The sequence below is a fragment of the Chenopodium quinoa genome, unplaced genomic scaffold, assembly GCF_001683475.1.
Source record: "Chenopodium quinoa cultivar QQ74 unplaced genomic scaffold, ASM168347v1, whole genome shotgun sequence".
NCBI classification, from domain to species: Eukaryota; Viridiplantae; Streptophyta; class Magnoliopsida; order Caryophyllales; family Amaranthaceae; genus Chenopodium; species Chenopodium quinoa.
Window position 1 is genome coordinate 4,920,333 of NW_018744151.1, and position 23,635 is coordinate 4,943,967.

Consider the following 23,635-nt stretch of genomic DNA (forward strand, 5'->3'; position numbering starts at 1 on the left):
GTTTGAGAGTTTTTGTTTTCAAATTTGGTTAATTATAAAATCTTTCATATGTACTATAGTTGTGTAATGTGAAATTGTGGATATGAAATCTTTGGGCAATTTCAAATTATTTTTTTCTAAAATAGAGGTGGTTTTGACTATAACACATTGACTTAGTTAGGATTGGTTTCCTTTATTCATATCTCCAAGGAAGTAGGGCAAAAATGGACACTAGACCCACCATAAATTATTTTGGCCTAACTAATTATTAATCTTTAACGACTATTCACAACTACTACTATTATTGTAACTTTAACATATATGGGAATTATAATGAGTCATTTTTTGGTTTAGAAAAGTTGGCAAATGGTAGTTGAGAACATGAACAAAGTTATGTCTAATTTTCCATAACAAAGCGACCTGCCTATAATGCATCAAATCATCGTACAAAGACTATGTAACACACTTTAAACTATAAAATGAAAAACATATTATAAATACAAAGTTTTCAATTAACAAATTATTAACCCACATTAGTCACCTAGAATTCTGCCATGTTTCTTGGCATGAAAACCTCCATGAACACAAATTTAACCTCAATCCATCATAACTTATTATTACTAATTGTTCTCTATAGTTTCATATTTATATTGCGTGCTACAGCCCAATCTACTCTCGAGCCTAAGGCTCCAAAGAATTCGGTCCGAGCAATATTTGTGTTTGGTGATTCTACGGCGGACCCTGGAAACAATAACTACATAAGGACAGCATTTAAGAGTGATTTTTCACCTTATGGAAGGGATTTACCTAGCCATGTTGCTACCGGAAGGTTTAGTAACGGAAGATTGAGTACTGATTTTATTGGTACGTAAAAACCTTGAAAATAATTACTACTTCTGTTTCTTATTAATTGTAACAAAAAAATATTTTATGTCTCACAAATAATTCTTTTTAGTTGCACATAATAAAAAAATAAAATAAAATAAAATAAAAAAAATAAAAAACAAAGGTAGTATTATGTTACATCAATTGATAATCGTGAATTTATATATTTTGTACACTAGAATTTTATTCTTTTAATTTTTTTAATTTAAATTTAATTTTTGCATGCAGCAAGCTACGTTGGAATAAAAGAGCTAGTTCCACCATATTTGAACTCATCGCTTAGTATAGAAGAGTTGATGAGTGGAGTTAGTTTTGCTTCTGCTGGATCTGGATATGATCCTCTAACACCAACACTAAGTGTAATCTTCCTCTCCCCCTTTCGTCGATACGATTAATTTAATAAGAACGTTATTTATTTAGCATGTTCTTATGAGAAAATACAAGTTTATCAATATAAATTGTAAATAAATTTATAGTGCCTTTACAATGAACTTATATGAAGTCAAAGTTGCTCAACTTTTTTTTTTTTTTTTTTTTTTTTTTTTTTTGAGGCCAGTCAAAGTTGCTCAACTGATGATATCTTTTGTATGACTTTTTTTTTTGAAAGTGTATATTTTGTTCACAATATAATAGTTCTTTCCATAATTGTTTTTGATGGAAATTCGTTGTGCTTTATGCCAAATATATACATGCAACATGCACATACAATCTCTCTACTTTGTCTTCGCTAATTCTTGTGCAAATAGTAAATGTTAAGAACATTATAAAACGGGTACTTTATACACCAAAAGGAAAATCTATCTTGTTTTTGTATGTTTTTACTTCCTATACGTTATGTGCTGTTAATGACTTTGATTTGTAACATACAGGGAGTAATTCCAATGTCAAAACAACTAGAATATTTCATGCAATATAAATCAAGAATTGCGGCAAGCATTGGTCAGGAAAAGACCAATGAACTCATCAACAAATCGGTATTCATTGTTAGTGCTGGAACTAATGATTTTGTGGTCAACTACTTCACACTACCAATTCGGAAAAGGATGTATACTATCCCTCAGTATCAGCATTTCTTGGTCCAAAACGTTCACCAATTTATCAAGGTTAGTCCCTACTGCCTTTCCAAATAAATTAAAGCACCGTTTTAATTGGCACGTTTTCCTATAAAGAACTTTAATAAATAATACTCGTAAATTCAGTTAATTACCGATAAGCTATGTTACTCGGACACTTTCATTTACATCATGTGTCCGTGTCGACACGACACGTGTCAGACACAGACATCGTACCGACACTTGGACACTTCATTTTTAACTAAAAACACAACTTGTTTCAAGAAAATGGGCGATTCCGATGCTTGGACACCCGTGTCTAATTTGACACTTCATCCGAGTCCAAGTAACATAGCCAATAAGCATAAACGATAAAAAGTTGATATTAAGATATTATAAATTGAAACAACGCTAACAAGTATTTACATGACTATGTTAATCTTTTATATTCTGTATAAGTTCCAAATACGGAGTATTTATCAAGGTGGTGTATGTTTCTGAAAAGTGTAAAAATCATAGGGATATTTATTTAGTACGGAGCATTATTTTTGATATGTTTGATTGAATAAGTATTAATGTCATTATCAGAGCATTAGGAATGTCGTGTGAGAATAGATGATTCTTGTAAAACATAATTATTAGTCCGTATGTTATGTTAAAGTTGATGTATACCAGAATTTGAAAGAGTTTATGGTGACAACAAGCTTTAATTACTTGAATGGGACTTGATATAAAACAAACTAAACTTTATTATTTATAATATTTATTACTCATCTAATAAATCATTATAGGTCGGAATTTAGAAATCACCTCAAAAAGTCCTCCATAACTAGGAAAAGGGTACAACTTGAACTACACGAGACATGACATTTAGCAGTAGTGAAATCTTGACTTATAAATCATGTCATTTGTCATCACTATTAGGTGACTTAGGTATGAAGAATTAGCCAACTTCAGTCAAAAAATAAAACCTCATTTCAATCATTAGATTGTATGTTAATCTTTAATTAAAACACACAAGAGTAATATATCACTTTCGCATTATTTTATTCATTTGTAAATCAAGATAAGGCTAGAATTATCCGAAGTATGTACTAATTTGTAAAACACCTTAAATTTAGAGTTTCCAAGTAATTGAACATGTGTAACTAAGTATTCGTGTTCACTTGATAGATTTCGAAAAATTGATACTTTATTTTCAAATAAACTTTACATTTATCGATATTTAGTTACTACATTTCCATATCAATAAATAAGATAATTTTTTAAACTGTAGGCCGATAATTATTAATTTAGTACTCTCTTGTTTTCTTTTTTATTTGTTATATTTTGACTTTTACAGTCTTCAATACACATCTTTGATCACAAATTTGTTCATTCGTCATATGTGTAAAATCAATAAAGAATTAATATTTTATAAACTCATTTCAATTCGAATTTTCACAATATATATATATGTGTGTGAATTTAATCTTTTTTATAATATATTTGTATAATAGTCAAATTTATAATAAAAATTGTCCACAACCATCAGAATTCGAAGGTACTTAAAAATAAATACTAGTAAAATAAAATAAACAAGTAATTTAAAATGACATTTTATTAGTTTACATTTTAATGATTTTTATGTTCCAAAAAATAGAGTTTGTGGGACCAAGGAGCAAGGAAAATAGCAGTGGTTGGAATACCACCAATGGGTTGCTTGCCAATTGTGATCACCATGGCATCAAACAACTCCATCACACGACGTGGCTGCGTTGAATCTCAATCGTCCGTTGCTAAAGATTATAATCAACTTCTTCAAACTCAGCTTAATTCCACGCAGCTTAGCTTACAAGATCAACGCACTAGAATTGCTTACATTGATGTTTATTCCCCATTGTTTGACATGGTTCAACCTTCTTCAAATTCTAATTATAGTAAGTTTCTATGCTTAACTAGATTAGAAAATTGTCGAATATAAGGATTAGAACTGGCAATCTCCCTAAATTGAATTTTTCATGTCGTCCTAAGATTATGTAAAGAATCCTAAACACAAACTATTGTGGCTCGTCTATTAAAAATTATTCTAATATTAAACTCACCCTATATACTTTTAAATTTTCTATAGAAAAAAATTGCCTAAAATTGACCTTACAACTAAACTTTGTTCCAACCCATTGAGGACCTGTTCACATTTACTAAATTGAGCTGAACTGAACTGATTGGAGTTGAACTGAACTGAACTGAGCTGAAATGAATATTTTATGAGAGAGGGAAATTAAGAGCTGAACTGAACTGAACTGAACTGATTGGAGCTGAATTGAACTGAACTGAAATTAAGTAAATGTGAATATGCCCTGACTTGAATTGCCACCCTTTCATATCTATTTAGTGTATACTATAATTTATTCCAATAATTAATTTTCATACACTAATTAAAATTTTGGGTTATATAATGTGTGTAGGTTTTGAATATGTGAGCAATGGATGTTGCGGTACAGGTTATCTAGAAGCAGCATTTATGTGTAATCCGGCGTCGTATGTGTGTACTGATGCATCCAAATATGTATTTTGGGATTCAATTCATCCCACTGAAATCACTTACTATCTCATCTTCAAGGCCCTTCGTTCAGTCATTGACTATATTATTAAAGATTGAATTAGTCACCCCTTTTTTGTGAAAATTTGTGTTTATCAATTACATTCATTTATTGAGATTTTCTTGTGCTAAGCTCATTCTTTAATTTTTTAGGGTTTTTAGTAAAGTAAATCATTACATGTATGTCAAGGATCGGATCTACTTACTTCTCGAACTAATCAATAGGGTTATTTCAGACAATAATTTTAAATATTTTGTATATAATTCATCAAATTAGTTATACTCTTTAAACATGCGAAAATTAAATGTTTAAAAAATAATCAGTTAGTCTATAAAAATTACAAAATTAAAGTAAAACATACATGAATCTATTTTTTACCAAGCTGCATGCACTTTCTAATGCTATGTAGACATGTTCTTATAATGTGATCCGATCTGATCCCTTAAATTTTGTCTCATTTATCTATTTAATTGATTTGTCTTTCTAAATTTATTCCATAGTTGAATGAAAATAAAGATTCACCATTATACGAGTATATACTCATACTTTAAGATCATTCACTACACTTGATTTCATTAATTTTTATCTTCCATCAACTCCATACATCCATTAATAATTAATTAATTAAAGAAGTACTCGTAACAATTATAGAATATATGACAAACAAAAGGAGACGAAGGAGAAAGTAGTATACACAATGAACATCATGAATGAAGATAGATAATATTTGGAAAAACGAATATTTAGTAGACAGAACTATACTGTAGAAGAGAGTTGCCCCCTTAGAATTGAAAACCCTTCTTATATTTAAAACACAGAGCAATGCATGCTCAAAACCTTACATAGGTGTCTTTGAAATTTCACTAGTTAATTGCATGCATTTACATCAGCAAAAGAAAGTGGATGGGATAGACTTCATGGTCACTTGAGCAAGGATTTTGTACAGCATTTGAGAAGGATGAACAGCATCCCAAAATACATATTTATCTGGATTTTTGCATGTTTCTGAGCCTTTGCATGCATCACCTACTTCAAATGTTCCTGTTCCACAACATCCTTTTGTTGTCTCACTAAAACCTGTCAAAATAATATATATGTATGATTTAGCATTAATAACCTTTTTCATGCATTAAATTTTATTTTTTTTAAAATTTAAGTACTACGTACATATAATTAAATTAAAACTCATGAAACAGTTATTGTTTGAATGTAATTAAATTAAACTCATAAAACAGTTAGTTATTGTTTGAATCATCACATATATTGAAACGAATATACATGCAATTCTGCGCTGGTTTTTTTTCCTTCATGTGAATCAACATGCACAAATTTCAATGATTAATACCCAAGGTTAATGTTTCTAGCTTCAACTATAGTATTCCTCCTAATTAGCATGTATATACAATTTAGAGACGAAGAAAATAATTTTTTGAGAAAATAGCACAAATCATCAAATTAAAAAGGAAAATCGTACAACACAAGCTTCTAAACAGAAGTTGGACTTACCATATTTCTTTGGGTTGTTAATTGCGGAACTTACGACTTTGTAAGCATCAATAAAGAGCGTTTTCATGTTCAATTGAGTCTGAATAGCCTTCATTTCTTTCTCTATTTTTAAGTTAAGAGATAAGACTGCTTTGTTAATTTTATCAACACAATGTACTCCATCACCTACAAATGTTTTCACCGCGGGCATGCAACCCAATGGTGGTACACCAACTACGGCTATTCTTTTTGCTCCAACCTTGTGCATCCCCTACAATTCAAGATGAAAAAATTGATTAGGTTAATGGCAATGCGCATTATATATCATCTTTCCTTTTTTAAGGTTGGAATCATATAATTATATACTACGTATTTGATATTATCTTATTTTGATATATGAAAATATGATTAAATAACTAAGCTAGGGCCTATTCACATTTACTGAATTGAGCTGATCTGAACTGAAGTAAACTGATTGGAGCTGAAATGAATATTTCATGAGAGAGGGAAATTAGGAGCTGAACTGAACTGATTAGAGCTGAACTGAACTGAAATTAAGTAAATGTGAACAGACCCTAAGGCTATATTCTATGGACAATTATTGAATGTCAATGTTAATTGTTATGAAAACGAAGATGACCATTATTTTGAAACAGAATGAGTATGTATAAGTGTACTTACCACAATGGCATGGCGCATGCGAGAGACCAAGTGTTGATAAGTATTAGGTGACTCGTACTTCGTAGCTTTGTCCGCCCGATCGGGCGGACATTGCCCGGTCTGACCGGGCGGTGGGGGTTGGATACGTTGAAGCATTCGTATGGAGTTTTCTTCTCGCGCCCGATCGGGCAGACCTTGCCCGGTCTGACCGGGCGGAGAAGGAAAAATGCGGAGACGCGGATTTTACGATTTAAAGTTATCTTTTATGTTATCTTTTTGCCCAAGTATCTTTTAATTTAGGGATTAATATAAAACCTCCCTAATATTAGTATAAGGGTTAAGAGAGAGGGTGAGAGCCGTTCTTGAGAAATACAAGAATCATCTTTGTAATCTTTGCAGTTTATAGTGAAATCATTCGATCTCGGTGCCCGTGGACGTAGCTATCACATCGATAGTGAACCACGTAAATTCTTGGTGTTGTTCTTATTGTTTGCATTGAATTTCTTTATTGTTTTCTTGTTTGTTTTCGACCTTTGCTTCCGCTGTCGCACAACAATTGGTATCAAGAGCTCAGGTTCAATCCTTGGAGAGTTTCTTGAAGATAACAATGGCAGGAGATTCAACAATAAGAATTGAGAAGTTTACCGGGAAAAATAGTTTCGGGCTATGGCAAATTAAGATGAAGGCTCTGTTAAAACAACAGCAGATATGGCGTCCGTTGGCTCCAAAGAGTACTACTTCGGAGTCAGAAGATGGACCGACTGACCCGCAGTTAGAAGTTATGGAAGAGAAGGCACACTCTACCATATTACTTAGTCTTGATGATCAAATCATCACGGAGGTGGCTGATCAGGAAACGGCGGCTGGATTGTGGCTGAAGCTGGAGTCATTGTATATGACTAAGTCGTTGACCAACAAATTATTACTGAAACAGCGGTTGTTTAGCCTCCGGATGCAGTCAGGTACTTCCTTACGGGAACATCTAGAAAAACTTAACTCTATTTTGCTTGATTTACGTAATTTAGATGTTAAAATTGATGATGAGGATGCTGCGTTGATTTTACTTGTATCTCTACCGTCTAGCTTTGAGAATTTTGTAGAGTCTTTTGTTGTTGGTAAGGATTCTATAACCTTAGAAGAAGTGAAGGCAGCACTTCATACTAGGGAACTCAGAATGAAAGCTACGAGTGATAATGGGGATAATGGTAGTGGGTTGTTTGTTAAGTCCGGAAAGTCTAAAAAGAATAAGGGGTTTAACAAGGGGAACAATGCTGGGTCGGGTGCTGGAAACGGCAAGGATGGATCTAGTAAAACTACTACTAAAACATGTTATTACTGTAAAGAACCGGGTCACTTTAGGAATAATTGTCCGGTGAGGAAAAACAAGTCCCAGGCTGCTGTAGTTGAAGAGAAACCGAATGAGAGCTATAATTCAGAGGAAGATTTAGCATTAGTCAGTTCTGCTAGGTCTGATGATTTATCTGATAACTGGGTTCTAGATTCGGGGTGTTCGTTCCATATGTGTCCACGTCGAGATTGGTTTGATACATATGAACCTCGCAATGGGGGTATGGTTATAGTCGGTAACAATGCTCCATGTAAGGTCACAGGTATTGGTTCCATGAGGTTGAGGACTGTTGATGGGCGGAGGTTAACTTTGACTAATGTACGGCATGTTCCTGCTTTAGGAAAAAATCTGATTTCATTGGGTACCCTGGATGACTTGGGGTACAATGGTGTGTTTTCAGATGGGGAGTTGTGTATTTTCAGAGGTTCTGAGTTGGTACTTAAGGGTATCAAAAGGAACACCCTCTATGTTTTTGAGGGTGTTACACTGCCTAGTTCTGCGGTTTGCGCATCTGTATCTCACCAGGAGATGACTAAGATTTGGCACATGAGGCTTGGTCATATGGGGGAGAAGGGGATGCAGCTATTGTCCAAGAGGGGTCTTCTATCCGGGGTCAAGGTTGCCAACCTTGAATTTTGTGAGCATTGTGTGTTTGGTAAGAAACACAGGTCAAAGTTCAGCAAGGGTGCTCACATTACTGATGCAGTGCTCGATTACATCCATTCAGATTGCTGGGGTCCATCTAGAGTTGAAGGTATGGGAGGTTACCACTATTTTGTGTCATTTGTTGATGACAAGTCCCGATACACATGGCTTAGGTTGCTTAAGTCAAAGGATGAGGCCTTCAAAGTTTTCAAGCAATGGAAAGCTTTGGTGGAAAATCGACAAGGAAGGAAGATCAAGAAGCTACGAACGGACAATGGGCTAGAGTTTTGCAAAGACGAGTTTAATCAGTTCTGTGCAGATGAGGGTATAGGTCGGCATCATACTGTCAGGAAGACACCACAGCAGAACGGTGTAGCAGAACGGGTTAATCAGACACTGCTAGAGAGAGTTCGATGCATGCTCTCTAATGCAGGGCTTGGGAGGAGGTACTGGAGTGAAGCTGTGTTAACAGCTTGTTATGTCATTAATAGGGGTCCTCATTCTGGAATTGATTCCAAAATTCCGTTTGAGATCTGGAGTGGTAAGTTGCCTAATTTTTCGAATTTGAAGATTTTTGGTTGTGTTGCTTATTATCATGTTATTGAGGGTAAGCTGGATCCACGAGCCAAGAAGGGGTGTTTTGTTGGGTACGGGGATGGTGTGAAGGGGTTTAGAATTTTTTCACCTTCGGAGGGTCGGGTCATTCTTAGTAGGGATGTTACTTTCGATGAAAACACCATGTATTCAATTAAAAATGCAGAGATTTCAGATTTGAGAAGGGAAGGAGACAATTTATTACAGACAGATGGGGTACTTGAGGTACATCAGTCTACCATTGCTGATTTACCTCGGGTACAATATATTGATGATGATGCTGATGTTCCAGTGCCGGGTACTCCTGAACCTGAGATTACTCCTACTCATTCTAACTCTGGGGATGAGGTGGAGCAATCTAATCAGGGGTCATCTAGTCAACCTGACACCATTCTTGAGATGCCTAAACGAGTTATCAAGAAGCCTGTTAGATTGATTGAAGAGATGGAGGGAAGAAATTGCTGTGTTGATGCGATGACAGGTTATGCATTGAGTGTAGCTGATGATGTAGAGTCATTTGAACCTGCCACATATAAACAAGCAATTAGTTGTAGTGAGTCTGCGCAATGGCTTGCCGCAATGGGTGAAGAGATGCAGTCTCTTTACAAGAACAGAGTGTGGGAACTGGTAAAGGTACCGGAAGGGAGGAAGCTTGTGGGTTGTAAATGGATTTACAAGAAGAAAGAAGGGTTGTCGGAAACTGAGCAAATACGTTTTAAGGCTAGGCTAGTTGCTAAGGGGTTCAGTCAGGTAGAAGGGGTTGATTTTGTTGAGATATTCTCACCTGTGGTTCGACATACTTCTATCCGTGTGTTATTGTCAATTGTAGCACATTTTGATCTTGAGCTGGAGCAGTTGGATGTTAAAACGGCTTTCCTTCATGGCGATTTGGAGGAGGAGATTCTGATGAAGCAGCCCGAAGGATTCGAAGTTCCTGGAAAGGAACACTATGCCTGCAGATTGCTAAAGTCATTGTATGGACTTAAGCAATCCCCCCGACAGTGGTACAAAAGGTTTGATTCTTTTATGGTTTCACAAGGTTTTGACAGGAATTCATATGATTGCTGTGTGTATCATAGTAAGCTGGATAATGGTTCCATGATTTATCTTTTGTTATATGTTGATGACATGTTGGTTGCCACAAAGAATAAATCTGATATTGCTAGATTAAAGGAGATGCTTAACTCGGAGTTTGACATGAAAGACTTGGGTGCAGCTAGGAAGATTTTGGGTATGGAGATCTACAGGGATCGGGCTAGAGGTAAGCTTTTCTTGACTCAGAAAAGCTACATTGAAAAGATTTTGTCTCGTTTTGGGATGGAAAAATCGAAGCCTATAAGTACGCCAACTACTGTTAGTTGTAAGTTGTCTTTGTCTATGTCACCTCAATCAGAGGAGGAGTTGTCTTATATGTCTAGAGTTCCATATGCAAACGCGGTTGGTTGTTTGATGTATGCTATGGTCTGTACTAGGCCGGATATTGCGCATGCTGTTAGTGTTGTAAGCAGGTTTATGGCTCGACCTGGGAGGGAACACTGGCAAGGGGTGAAAAGGATTTTTCGCTACCTGAGAGGGACAACTGATATTGGTCTTGTGTACGGGAATGGTAGGGAATGCTTGGTCACTGGGTACAGTGATTCTGATTATGCAGCTGATGTGGATACCAGGAGGTCTGTGACTGGTTATGTGTTCACTTTGGGTGGTTCTGTGGTTAGTTGGAAGTCTACATTGCAGTCATCAGTTACGTTGTCAACTACTGAAGCTGAGTATATGGCTTTAACTTCTGCAGCTAAGGAGTCTATTTGGCTCAAAGGCCTAGTAGGTGAACTGGGTATTGCACAGGATTTTGCTACAGTGTATTGTGATAGTCTAAGTGCGATTTGCTTAGCTAAAGATCAAGTACACCATGATCGGACGAAGCACATTGATGTCAGGTATCATTTCTTGCGTACTGACAAGAGGATTAAGGTGAAGAAGATTGGGACTGCTGACAACCCGGCTGATTTCTTCACTAAGCCTGTTCCGTTTAGCAAGTTTAAACATTGCTTAGACTTGCTAAATATTGATTACTACGTGATGTAGTAGGCCCTGAGGGGCGAAGTTGGGGAGCTCCTGGTGTAGGTGTGTTGGCCTTAAGGTGGAGCTTGCCCGGGGCTTGTGATGCAGGTGGAGCATTATGAGTTGTTATACTTGGAGACGAGTATGTGATGGGTCTTGGTTGAAGACTTATCGGGATGTATGGCTTATGCATGAGTCTTGCATCGGGTTTGGCTTGAGATGTTTTTCCACTATGTCTTGATGGGGTCGTTTGCTGACTACGAGTTCTCGTCAAGGTGGAGATTGTTGATAAGTATTAGGTGACTCGTACTTCGTAGCTTTGTCCGCCCGATCGGGCGGACATTGCCCGGTCTGACCGGGCGGTGGGGGTTGGATACGTTGAAGCATTCGTATGGAGTTTTCTTCTCGCGCCCGATCGGGCAGACCTTGCCCGGTCTGACCGGGCGGAGAAGGAAAAATGCGGAGACGCGGATTTTACGATTTAAAGTTATCTTTTATGTTATCTTTTTGCCCAAGTATCTTTTAATTTAGGGATTAATATAAAACCTCCCTAATATTAGTATAAGGGTTAAGAGAGAGGGTGAGAGCCGTTCTTGAGAAATACAAGAATCATCTTTGTAATCTTTGCAGTTTATAGTGAAATCATTCGATCTCGGTGCCCGTGGACGTAGCTATCACATCGATAGTGAACCACGTAAATTCTTGGTGTTGTTCTTATTGTTTGCATTGAATTTCTTTATTGTTTTCTTGTTTGTTTTCGACCTTTGCTTCCGCTGTCGCACAACACCAAGTAATCTTGGTACTTATCTAAGGTGAATTGCTTTGGACGAGTAGGCTCCAAGAAGTAATTTTGTAGGTAATCGTTGGTGCCCATGCTCATTAGTATAGCAGCCTTACTTATAATTACGTCGGCCTTTTTGTATCCTACAAATTGTCCCAGGTGTATCTTGTAATGCTTGAAGTATTCTATTTGTCTAGTCAATGATATGGTATTCTGTCCATGAAACAGAAAAACAGTTTAATGTCATACACATATATATTTTATAACGGCAAAAATGAATAAAATGTCTTTTTTTTTAAAGTAAAGATGAATGTTTCAATTGACCTTGTTGTCCTCAACTCTTCCCACAATCCCACGTGTCTCACATATTAGCGAATTAGGGCCCTTAGCTTGGAACTAATTGAAGGGGGTGGGGAGGGATTTCCCTACCCCAGCCCTAACTGTTGTACCTAGTTGAGGTTATTGGAGACACAAATTCTAATTAATGGACCAATTTGATGTATGGAGTAATAGTTAATTTGCTTGAATATTAAAATTGTTTGGATACGTTTTTGAATGGATCTGTTAACCGCATCATGATCAATAATTAAAAACAATGTGCATTTATCAATTTACATAAAGATATTAATCCAATTTTTAGTACGTCTCTCAATCACACGTACACGTATGCACACATATATGTATCACGGTGAAAAGATACAAAGAATTCATAACTTCATTTGATAAAAAAAAAATTCATCTTTATTGTTGTTGTTAATTTATGTGCAACTTAAGGCTTAGTAAGAGAGCTTACAGTGAGATTGGCAGTGAGGTCATCATAACCGGAGCCAGCAGAAGCAAAACTAACAGCATGTAGCAAATCCTCCTTTGTTATATTTGGGTCTAAAAACGCTGGTACTGTTTTTGCATAACCTAATGCTTCAGCTGTTAAAGTTAAACACCTAAATTAACTAGTAGCATTCGAGTTATTAGCAATAAATTACTAATGATACGTAAAAAATAAATAAATAAATAAATAAAAGAAGAATAATAAAGTGTTAAATTGAGAAATATGAATCATATATATTTCAATTAATATTTAATAGGAGGTCATTATTATTGTTTAATCATTATAGACGCGTTCATAATTAAGCTAGCTAAATCTCCATCATCACGATTTATTATTGATCGGAATCATGGATATAAAAGCAATACTATATGATTACTTCGTACTCCATTTTTATTTACACACTATACCCCTCTTCACCACAAAAATTGTGCTTGTATAAATCTATTATATAACCTTCTAAAAATCAAATTGTTATTATTTTTTTATATTTTAGTAAGAAAAAACTAAGGGACCATTGTGAATGCACGACAAAATGGACGGACCATTTTATGTTAAATACTAAAATGCAACCCGCGTCCTATCATCTCAAACATATAGTGTGGCTTCTCTTGCTAATATAACACAAGTAGACAATAGATGGAACAGGCCATTCCTACTTCTTTTTTTTTTTTTTAATCAGAAACTAATAAAACTTAGTTACAAGGTAAGTTACCCGACCAAACGGGTTATTAAGGATGTTACTATAATATTGATACCTTTTATTCTTATAAGTGTTTTAACCATGAAATAAAGAAATTCCACTTATGACATTTTTCTTGTATATATACGAACTAAATGAAATACCAGTAATTACATGCTCTTTCTCTTTGTAGAAAGCTGCCATTTACTTTCAACTTTGCACTGTACCAGATTTCTCTTGTACAGTGTATGCTTGTTAACCATAGTAGGAGTACAAAAAAATACAGTAAATTAATACGGAGTATTTCAAAAGATTTATAAATAAACACTTTATGTATGTATAAATATTTAATAAAAGTACTACTATGCATTTTATTATTTAATTTGCATGATAGAAGTTTCTTTTTAAAAAAATGCATGATAAAAAAAGTATCATATCCAATTTCAGCTACCGTGCTCTACGTTTTCTTTTACGTGCACACTGCACATACAATCACTGAGGTACACGTATGAAAATAATAACAATTTTCGTTATGTATTACCATATTAAAAATTTATTTATGAAATGCTCATTAATTATAAAAATCATTAAAACAAATTTATTAACAAGATCTTATATAATAATATTTTATATATATACTCCGTAATATGATAGAGTTGATTAATTTGAGTCCAAAAGAAGCATATATGTATGTACTCCTTACTCGTAAGAGTCTTAACAAACATGCAAAATGCAATGAAGGGAATAATAATATAATATTTACCTACAAAGTCACTTGCAAGTTTCCCATTACTAAACCTTCCGGTAGGGTGACCGCCCATGAAGTCCTTCCCATAAGGTAAAAAGTTGCTCTTCGACGAGGTTGTGATGCGATTGTTGTTGCCGGGATCAACACTTGAATCTCCAAACACCAACAAACTCGACAACCGGTGTTTAGCTCTCAACTCTCGAATCTCCGACACCGTAAGAGCATTCAAAAGTGTAGGCATAAACAACATGAAAAATAAAATTGATCCTAAACAAAAAGTTCTTAAACCCATGTTAAGATCTCTTTGTGTGAATAACTAAGTGAGAAATGTACGTAGCAAAGTAATACACACATATATAATAAGTACTAGTAGCAATAAAAGCTAATTAAAATATTGTTTCAATAACAAAAATAAATAAATTTTTTATACAAAAAAGGACAAGCAGTCATAGTTAAGTGAATTTATTTGACAGAGCGTAATTTAGATGGTATTGGTGAAACATTTATGATTAAAAGTTAGGTTTATCTACTGAATTTATACTGTACACTGGTACAGTTAGTTCTTTATACAGATTGAATGCAATAATTATTAGCCGGCAATATTATTGGATATATTTGGAGATTTGGTTAGTACTTGATGAGTAATGTTCTCATGTGAAATGCCAGATGAATATATTATCGGTGTCGATAAAAATACATTTTTATACACAAAGTTTTATATATATGACTGGTCACAACGTCAGGATTACTTCGCCAGTGTTATAAGGTTACTCGTTTAGGGTTACCTATTCAGTGTTACTTGGTCACTATTATAGGGGTTACCTAGTCAGTGTTATAGGAGTTGTTTTGAGAATTCTTTTATAAGTGGTCACACAATATGACCACCCACACACAACACGCACTGATTTTTATATCTTAGTTATATTTCCAAGATTAATTATGCACACGTCTTTACATTAAAACGCATCAATGATAAACTGCCAATTGTTTATAGTGGATAATATTTAGTTTTTTTTTAATGATTTAGATAGGTCACTAGAGAATGTAGTTGTGCATTAGCTTCCCCCCCCCCCCCCCCAAAAAAAAAAAAAAAAAAAAAAGAAAAATTAGCTGGGATGGAGTTAGGGTGGTTACATTTTTTGGCCTTTTTTTCTGAGTAAATATAATAATTTGAGTTTTGGATCATACTTGTTCCAATAATTTTGGACTTCATCTTAATAACAATAATAATTCATGAAGTTCAATTCAGTTCAACACAGTTTAGCTCAAAAAAATTAATGCCTTACTTCTCAGGTTGTTATGTTGTTTTGATTAAAAAAATTTAAGACAAATGAAAACTAATTGAAATATTTTGGAGTTAGTTTCTGATCGAGTTATAATATGAAATAGATATGTGTAGGGGCGGATATAGCATGTATCAAGGGTATGCCTTTGCATACCCTGCAACTACATTAAAATAAAATTTGGTGCAACTTTTTAGCAATAAGTAAGTGTAGTCAACCGGTTATCCAAGTGTTTTTTAGTCTTTTTTGAATTTTAACTCTAGTCAAAGTTCAAATCCCATTGCAACACATTTTTTCCAACCATTATTTTGCTGACTACAACATGATTTTCTATAAGTATATAATTGTGCACACCCTTTATGTGAATCCTGGATACGCCACTGGATATATGTAGAGTAATTAATAAAAGAGGTGTACAAAAATTATGAAGTATGTCAATAAAGATCACTATAGTCTATGGAAAGTAATTTGTAAATCATTAAGCATAATTTATTGAAAAATTTATTCATAGTTCAATGTAGGAAGTCATTTATTAATGTACTATTTAAAATTAATTGTTTCAATTTCCTACGATAAATTGACAGGTTTTAGTTGTAATAGGTAGAAACTTCTAATATTTCATTTTCAAAAATGTTAAATATATAGCACCACAAAAAAATAAAAAATTTAAAGATGACATTATCATTGCATTTAGACAGGAAATTTTTTATTAAGAGAGCGACATGTGGGTAGTGGTGACGTCAGCATTTTCTGTTTTTAGTAATATTTAATAGGTTGTGGTCATTTCATAACATGAAAAAATGAACCAATCATATTGTGTATCATCAAAATAATATAGTCATTTTTCAAACGACCGATGTTCTACTTAATATAGAAAAAAATATATATATTATTTTCATACAATTAAAAAAAGTGCTCCAAATATGCTTGAATAAGATCAATTTAATTATCATAAGCATGGTTCTTGTGCTGATGTGGAATAAAATATCAAACATAAAACATAAAACATATACGATTATACAAAGTACTACTTAACTAAACACGATATTAAATATATTCTATTTTGGGGGCAAACAAATAATGGGATGACAAATGGTGTATACGAGATTTGATCCCGGCCATATACTATGTAACATCAATCCACAGTTGGCAATCTTGACATCCAATATGTTTTTTTTTTTTTTTTTTTTTTTTTTTTTTTTGATATAGTATGAAATGTAGAAATGCATAGTTCAAGAGGTAGGTCTATGTTTTATGGGCTTTTAATCTTAGTAGGTGTCATTATTATTGCCCATAAGGCCACAACCTAGCATCCAGCTACTTGTGGTTTAAAGCACTGGATCAGATCAATGCTATTATTTCTAAATTTGTATTAGTGGCAATTATTACTTTTATTACAACTATTATTAGCCCTTATACTCTTAATTGCTTCGAAATATTTCCTCACCTATAAACCAATGTAATTATGAGTATGATTTTATGAAAGCCAATTAGGCGTGCATACTTATATGATTGGAAGCGTAATCAGTTGTGAAATTTAGATTGATAATTGTATTTTGCAAAAAAAAAAAAAAAAATTACATAAAAAAATTATTAAAATAACATTATTTATATGTTATTTTGTACTCGTACTATTTATTTATTTATTTATACTATATAATTAGTTCCAAAAAGCTTGTTATATGAGTGACAGTACAAAAGTGTGAAAAATTATCATTGTCAATTGCTAAACGTACACTTCAATTTCGCCATAAAGGTATAAACCGAACTCTCAATGCTCAAATTGATAATGTAATTTTTTTTAAAAAAAAAATATTCTTGTATTCATGGTAAAGTGTGGGGTTGTAGAAAAAATTATGTCTCCTAAGCTTCTAATCATCATGGCAAAATGTGGGGGTGGAGAAGAAATAGTTGTGCCTTCAACTCTAAAGTGTTGTAATTGCTACGATGAATCAATTTTGAGATAAACTATTCTAACGTTGGGCATCTTTCTTTTTTAAAAAATGCTACATTGAATGAAGTGTAACCAAAGTTAAATATATGTGTGAAGATGTTGCATTAATTATATTACCTTGGGTTGTTAGGCATTCCATGTTTCATTTCTTGATCAAGTTACTAACACTTTTACAAAAACGGCCTTATAGAGTTGTGCAACTTTCACTCATGTAGATCGATGAATTTTAATTTTCCTTTCATTTTAGTACACTCATGGCTACATGTCCTCCATTATTCAACGTGTTGGTAAATTAATAAAATTAGATTGACATATTTAAGAGAATGACGATACAATTCTATATATCTCTATTTGTTTCAAAATAAACACATTTCTATATCTTTGATCAAGGTTATACATAGAAGAAAGTAATGTTCGTTATTAGTATTAGTGTAGAGAAAAGATCCTTTAAAGTGGAGTCATAATTAAGGAGTTGCTTATGCATCTGAAGGAAATAATTGAAGCTAAATAAGTTTGATCAAACTCAAAGCTAAAAACAAGAGAGCATTCGCCTGAATTTCATCTTGGTTTGCATGAACTCGCTCGAAATTGATGCTTTGTTTTATTTAGCGGCCTTCAATTTCTTCCTTTTCGATGTGAATGCTTCTTCATCGTTGGATTTTTATAAATTCCATCCCTACATTGTACATTTTGCCTTAAACTTTGAACATCTAACTTGAGAGATTTTATGAGAAGCAGTTGACTTTCATACAATTCATGCTTGTATATTTGACTCATTCGTTATCAATACTATTCCCTCCGTCCCTTTATTAGATTCCTATTTCTAACATTTATTCCTCACATAATAGAGAGAAGTAGGAATCTAATTAAGGGACGGAGGGAGTACTCCATAGTGCAAAGGTTGGTTTTTCTCCTAACTCTCGAGTTTCCCACAATAATAAACTTGTCTTTGCTTTTGTCATGTTTTTTTTTTTCGATCATGGCTGGTTGCTTGCCGCTCTTGTTTTGTTAATTGTTAGTGTGAGTGGCAATTGCAAAACTAGTTTCATATCTAAATCACAAGTAAAAGGAGCATGAGGTAGAAGCTTACTCTTATTTTGTTGAAGGTAAGGTTGGTGAGGACAATTGGTTGATTTTTCTTGCCTGGGGCACGTGGGGGATTACTTTTTAACCTATGGCCATCTATCTAGGTGGCTAGGGTTAGGCTTTTTTTTTTTTTTTTTTTTTTTTTTTTTTTTTTTTTGAGGAAAGTTAGTAACCCGTATTATTAAATTATATCTAATTTAATTCTGCGAAAGTTGTAAGGCTTTGGGGGAAGGAACCCAAAATAACGTTCTCCATATTATATCCGGTATCCCATCTCGCAGCAAGATGAGCGATCGTATTACAATTACGCTTAACATGGGAAAAATTACAGGCATCAAAGACTAGACTATCTTTCCTAATATCATCAAAGATAATGTTAATAGGGGCTCTGCTATCATCCACCATACTCATAGCTTGAACAACATTTGTGGCATCTGATTCCACCCGGCCCACACACGATTATAGCCCAATATTTGCACTAGTTGGAGAGCATATCGGACGCCCAACACTTCAGTACATTCAGCAAGAAGAGGCGTGAGCATCTGTGTTTGCTTTCACCCAAGGGTTGGGCATGGATTGAGCCATGTATGCTTATGTGTTGTGCCAATGAGCGTGTAGGCCTATGTGTTATGCAAACAAGCGTGTAGGCCTATGTGTTATACCAACGAGCCTCATGCATGCTCAAGCAAATCATGCTTAAAACAAGCTAAAAAACTAATATTATTAGGCTCGTGTCATTTAGAACCCTTTCAAATAGTTCTTATAAAATTGGCAGGTCGTTTAAGAATATGCGGGTTGACACGCAACGTTCATGCACAATCGGCCCATCAACTTTCCCTTGCTGTAGGGCGAGCTTGTGACAAGCTCATTTTGGGTCGGATCTTTTCGGTTCCAACCCGGCCCTTGTCCAGCTCTACATAAAACCCATTACTTTGAAAGCAAAAAATAAATAAATAAATAAAAAGCTTGATCTTTAACCTTTATTCCTTTAACAATCCACCAACCAAAAATCCCATGGCAATGACATTATTATCATCTCACTCTCCCCATTACCTCTCTTCATCCCTCTTAAATCCTCTTCTTCTTGTAAAAAATTACTCCTACAATAACAAACAACTCCAAATTCAACGAAAAACCAGAAATTCCTTCTTTATTACCAGAGCAATGAGAGCTGTTGTTCAACGCGTCACCTCTGCTAGCGTTGAGGTTTGTCCACTCACTCTCTCTCCTCATTCTGTTTTTCTGCTGATTTTTCATTTTTTTTTGACGCTTTTAATCTTCATATTTTTGTGGGTTTTGTGCAGGTTGATGGCAGCATTGTGTCCCAGATTGGCCCTGGCCTTCTTGTCCTCATCGGCGTTCACGACTCTGATTCCGATTCCGACTCCAATTACATGTAAATGTTTCTATTACATATTTTAATTTTTGCAGAAATTTAAATTTGTTTTATTCCATTATACACCCGGGTTTACCTAAAGTTTTGTTATGTACACCCAAGGCTATTTTAATTTAAATCGAGATAGACTTGGGTGTACAAAACTCGGGTGTATAATGGACACTAACTCAATTTGATTGTATTTGATGGAGAATTAATAAGTCAATGTGGATTTGTCATGATTTTATAGTGAATGAATTAATGAGTTGTTGGGTATTTGTATGAGTTTATGATAATGTTTTTGGGAGATGAATCTAAGAAATGAAGTTTTAACAGATGCAGGAAGGTGTTAAATATGAGATTATTCCCAAATGAAAATACAGGTAAAGCTTGGGATCAAAGTGTAAGACCCACTATCCTCTACATATATATGTATGTATCAAGTTTTGTTTTGTTTTTAGTTTTTGAAAAATCATTTTACTTTTGATGTTTTTTTGGAAAGTATATATAATTTGTTGATTGTTTTGATGTGATATTTCAGGTTATGCAGAAAAATTATGAGGTTTTATTAGGTAAGATAAAAGTTTTTTGTTTTGAATTTTGAGATTTTGTTTTTTGTTGGAAAACTGAAGTTGTTTTTGTGAATTTTTCAGTGAGTCAATTTACACTCTATGGAACATTGAAGGGTAACAAGCCGGATTTTCATGTGGCTATGCCTCCACAAAGAGCAAAACCATTCTACGAAACTGTGGTGGAGAATTTTCGCAAGAGTTACAACCCTGACTCGATCAAAGGTAGCTTCTTTTTATCCTCTGAGAAATGTGAAACACTTGCTCTTAATGTGATTACCTTATCTGCACTCCAAAAGTACAACTTGGTAAAGAACACAAATAATCTCTACTAAATTTCACCTGTTTGAGTGTTGGCCATATTGAAATTTGAATTATGCTGTTATTTATCATTGTTGTCAACTATTCGATAACTGTTATGATATGTTATTTATCATTGCTGTCAACTATTCGATAACTGTTATGATATGTTAACTGAAGGTATTCTACTCTAAGTGACCCAAATTCTTTTCTTAAATATAAGTGTTCTTAGATAATAGCGGCTCACATAACAAGCCTGATTTTCATGTGGCACATTTGCTAGAAAAGAAGTATCTTAATTTTTTACTTGAAGGGATATCAAGTTACCGCTTTTTTTTTTAGTTTCAGACGAGGAATTCTGTTTGACTGTTTAAGATTCTTTCTGCCTCATTGCTTAAGTGATTTCCACAAAGAAAGTTTCATGCAAAGTTTGAATTGCTTCTAGACTTCTAGTGGAGCACTGGAGCTCGGGAAATCAGGAAAGAATTAGTCCAAAAAGAAAGTTACATGCAAAATTTGAATTGCTTCTAGTGGAGCACTGGAGCTCAGGAAATTAGGGGCTTGCCATTTTTGTTTCTCACTGAGAAACTTGTATTTACTCGAAAATTAGATAAGAATTAGTCCCCAAAGAAAGTTTCATGCAAAGTTTGAATTGCTTCTAGTGGAGCACTGGAGCTCAGGAAATTAGGAAAGAAATAGTGGTTTAACTCAACATAATTTGTGTTCTTATATATGAAGTATACATTTGAAGTATGGTTGCTCTTTATCTCTGAGTCTATGACACATTGTATGTACCAATTTGTCACCTTGGGCTATATGTTTGCTTTCTAGAAAAAAGTGTTCTTAGATAATAGCGGCTCATACGTTAACAGCCTCCGTAACTATAATCTAATATCTATAACATAAAGTAACTAGTTTGCCTGTGTTAACAAGGACTGATGGATCACCGCCAAGAAAAGCTGTACTTGAACTTGCAGTGGAAAAGGTGAAATTACATGTACCCTATAATAACTATGATCTTGAACCAAATATGATAAGATCATTGTTATCATTTTACATGTAGATTTTTTTCTTTGTAAAGATGAGCAGTGGCCTGCTGGCCTTATGTACTCAGCATCACATAATCTCCATAATAATTGTGCTGGCCTTAATAATTGTGGTAATGGGAATGAATTATAGTGTAAATTAGTATGTAAAACAACCCATAATCTCGATAGGAACACAATCTCAACCCCTCAAGCAATGTGTTTTCTTCATGTTTTTCCATTACCATCCATTACCACTTGCAAGATGGTACTAGATGGGAGTAGAAATTTATGCAGAAAAGAGACAATTTGGGATGGTCTTTAAGGTCATGGGAATGAACATTGATTTTATTTCCAAATTTACATACAGATTCTTTCACATACCATTGTTTATGACCGGTTACCAAACGAGTCATTGGTGCCGAGGTAAATTTTTTGGGTTTGTTCAGTAATGACATGCGTTTAAGTATAGGGGGAAAATTTTCTAGGCTCGTTAAAAAAATTTAAATTTTGATAGTATCTCTAATTTATCTCTTCCTTTGCAAGACTAAAATTATATCAATTCTCCACAAGTTGCCCTTTACATATAGCTTTGAAATATACATACCAAATTTTCTTAAGGTCTCATTTAATGAGCTTTAATCCCTTGAATATTTTGAGATACGCTTGGTATGGTAAATCTGAACCTAATCTGGATGGCTAATGGCTATAGACCTAGAATGAATTTTGATCATGTAAAAGAAAAGCATTAGACTGATCTTGATCATAAGATTGGATTTGTTTGCTAGGGTTTGACGCTCGTTCAATGGTTGATAGTATGGTAATATGTAATATCTCACTTGCTCTGTTTCATTTACATAACTGCAGATGGCATCTTTGGAGCAATGATGAAGGTAATACTTCTTACTTTGTATTAAGTATTTAGTTTGTTCAATATCTGTGTTTTTGTTGCATACTTCTTCGAAAATTTATGCTTTTTACTGCTTTGATGTTTAGGTCAATCTGGTTAATGATGGACCAGTAACATTACAACTGGAATCACCACAGACATCTAAGTTAGGCACATCTAAGTAAGGCTTTCTAGTTACTCCAAGTTTATTTATACTATACTTTATCAGAATCTAGGGCTACTATTACATTATTTTGTTATGCTGACAAGCTAGCAATGTCATGTTAGGAGTAACAATGACGCGGAAGAACCATAAGTCCGTTGACCATGGTTATTGGATCAGAAGCTGAACTTGTGTTACCAGAAAGTTGTTGGAATATATTTTGGTGGAAGACCGAAGACTTGTGTTCTTGAAGCTAATGCGGAAATTGCAAGGCTTGCACTTAAACAGTTTTCAGGGTAGTTTGTGTTACTCGGTACCAGAGAATGATATTGTTGCAACTTAGGAAAATTTAGAGGGAGTAGAGATTGTTACTTATACTAAATATTTCCGATTATTGCTTGTCTACTCATTGTGCATTCAGGCACAAGCCATAGGTTGAACGAAAGAAGACCTTATTGCAAATTGCAATAGAAAAGGATACACAAGTTCAAGTTCTATGACTTTTTTACTAGCTTTGATTGCCAGATATTTTGTATGGCCACAATTTTATTTTTTTTTTCTGAAACCTGCAATGGTTATTGACAACTCTTCCCTGATTTATATAAATTGTTAAGAGAACAAAATTATGCAAATTATATTTTTTCTGATACGAGCTAAGATGCTACT

The 23,635-nt window shown here is 34.2% G+C and overlaps 3 protein-coding genes across 5 annotated transcripts; 2 read left to right on the forward strand and 1 right to left on the reverse strand.

Annotated features, from left to right (window-relative positions):
* The first annotated feature begins 480 nt into the window (after positions 1 to 480).
* On the forward strand, positions 481 to 4,769 carry LOC110693712 (GDSL esterase/lipase At5g45960-like). The gene is made up of 5 exons (XM_021870885.1): positions 481 to 843; positions 1,093 to 1,223; positions 1,734 to 1,967; positions 3,559 to 3,835; positions 4,364 to 4,769. Exons 1-5 carry the CDS (start codon positions 534 to 536, stop codon positions 4,555 to 4,557), a joined length of 1,146 nt encoding a protein of 381 aa, XP_021726577.1. The 5' UTR covers positions 481 to 533; the 3' UTR covers positions 4,558 to 4,769.
* A 433-nt stretch (positions 4,770 to 5,202) lies between these two features.
* Positions 5,203 to 14,676, reverse strand: LOC110693714 (GDSL esterase/lipase At5g45950-like). 2 transcript variants are annotated; one of them, XM_021870886.1, is made up of 6 exons: positions 14,341 to 14,676; positions 12,863 to 12,993; positions 12,076 to 12,282; positions 6,665 to 6,691; positions 6,005 to 6,254; positions 5,203 to 5,575 (listed from the first exon to the last, which is right to left on the reverse strand). In XM_021870886.1, the coding sequence occupies exons 1-6, from the start codon at positions 14,615 to 14,617 to the stop codon at positions 5,385 to 5,387; spliced, it is 1,083 nt and encodes a 360-aa protein (XP_021726578.1). In that variant the 5' UTR covers positions 14,618 to 14,676; the 3' UTR covers positions 5,203 to 5,384. The 2 variants fall into 2 exon arrangements, with proteins under 2 accessions (XP_021726578.1, XP_021726579.1); XM_021870887.1 differs by lacking the exons at positions 6,665 to 6,691; positions 12,076 to 12,282 and having other exon boundaries at positions 14,341 to 14,673.
* Positions 14,677 to 19,405: 4,729 nt separating this feature from the next.
* Positions 19,406 to 23,601, forward strand: LOC110693716 (D-tyrosyl-tRNA(Tyr) deacylase-like). 2 transcript variants are annotated; one of them, XR_002505663.1, is made up of 8 exons: positions 19,406 to 19,854; positions 19,953 to 20,044; positions 20,360 to 20,426; positions 20,565 to 20,595; positions 20,677 to 20,817; positions 22,706 to 22,810; positions 22,914 to 22,987; positions 23,095 to 23,601. XR_002505663.1 is itself a non-coding variant. In XM_021870890.1 (8 exons), the coding sequence occupies exons 1-8, from the start codon at positions 19,663 to 19,665 to the stop codon at positions 23,120 to 23,122; spliced, it is 651 nt and encodes a 216-aa protein (XP_021726582.1). In that variant the 5' UTR covers positions 19,413 to 19,662; the 3' UTR covers positions 23,123 to 23,601. The 2 variants fall into 2 exon arrangements, 1 of the variants encoding a protein (XP_021726582.1); XM_021870890.1 differs by having other exon boundaries at positions 19,413 to 19,854; positions 22,785 to 22,810.
* Positions 23,602 to 23,635: the final 34 nt, after the last annotated feature.

Excerpts from the sequence above, each read along its gene's own strand:
- LOC110693712 (XM_021870885.1), top strand. The coding sequence starts at position 534 with ATGTTTCTTGGCATGAAAACCTCCATGAACACAAATTTAACCTCAATC. Across the intron at positions 1,224-1,733 it reads CTCTAACACCAACACTAAGT|GGAGTAATTCCAATGTCAAA; the intron begins GTAATCTTCCTC and ends TGTAACATACAG. Across the intron at positions 3,836-4,363 it reads TTCTTCAAATTCTAATTATA|GTTTTGAATATGTGAGCAAT; the intron begins GTAAGTTTCTAT and ends TAATGTGTGTAG.
- LOC110693714 (XM_021870886.1), bottom strand. The coding sequence starts at position 14,617 with ATGGGTTTAAGAACTTTTTGTTTAGGATCAATTTTATTTTTCATGTTG. Across the intron at positions 6,692-12,075 it reads ATAAGTACCAAGATTACTTG|GTCTCTCGCATGCGCCATGC; the intron begins GTGTTGTGCGAC and ends TATCAACACTTG. Across the intron at positions 5,576-6,004 it reads TAACAACCCAAAGAAATATG|GTTTTAGTGAGACAACAAAA; the intron begins GTAAGTCCAACT and ends TTATTTTGACAG.
- LOC110693716 (XM_021870890.1), top strand. The coding sequence starts at position 19,663 with ATGGCAATGACATTATTATCATCTCACTCTCCCCATTACCTCTCTTCA. Across the intron at positions 20,045-20,359 it reads GATTCCGACTCCAATTACAT|ATGCAGGAAGGTGTTAAATA; the intron begins GTAAATGTTTCT and ends AAGTTTTAACAG. Across the intron at positions 22,988-23,094 it reads TCTAAGTTAGGCACATCTAA|GAGTAACAATGACGCGGAAG; the intron begins GTAAGGCTTTCT and ends ATGTCATGTTAG.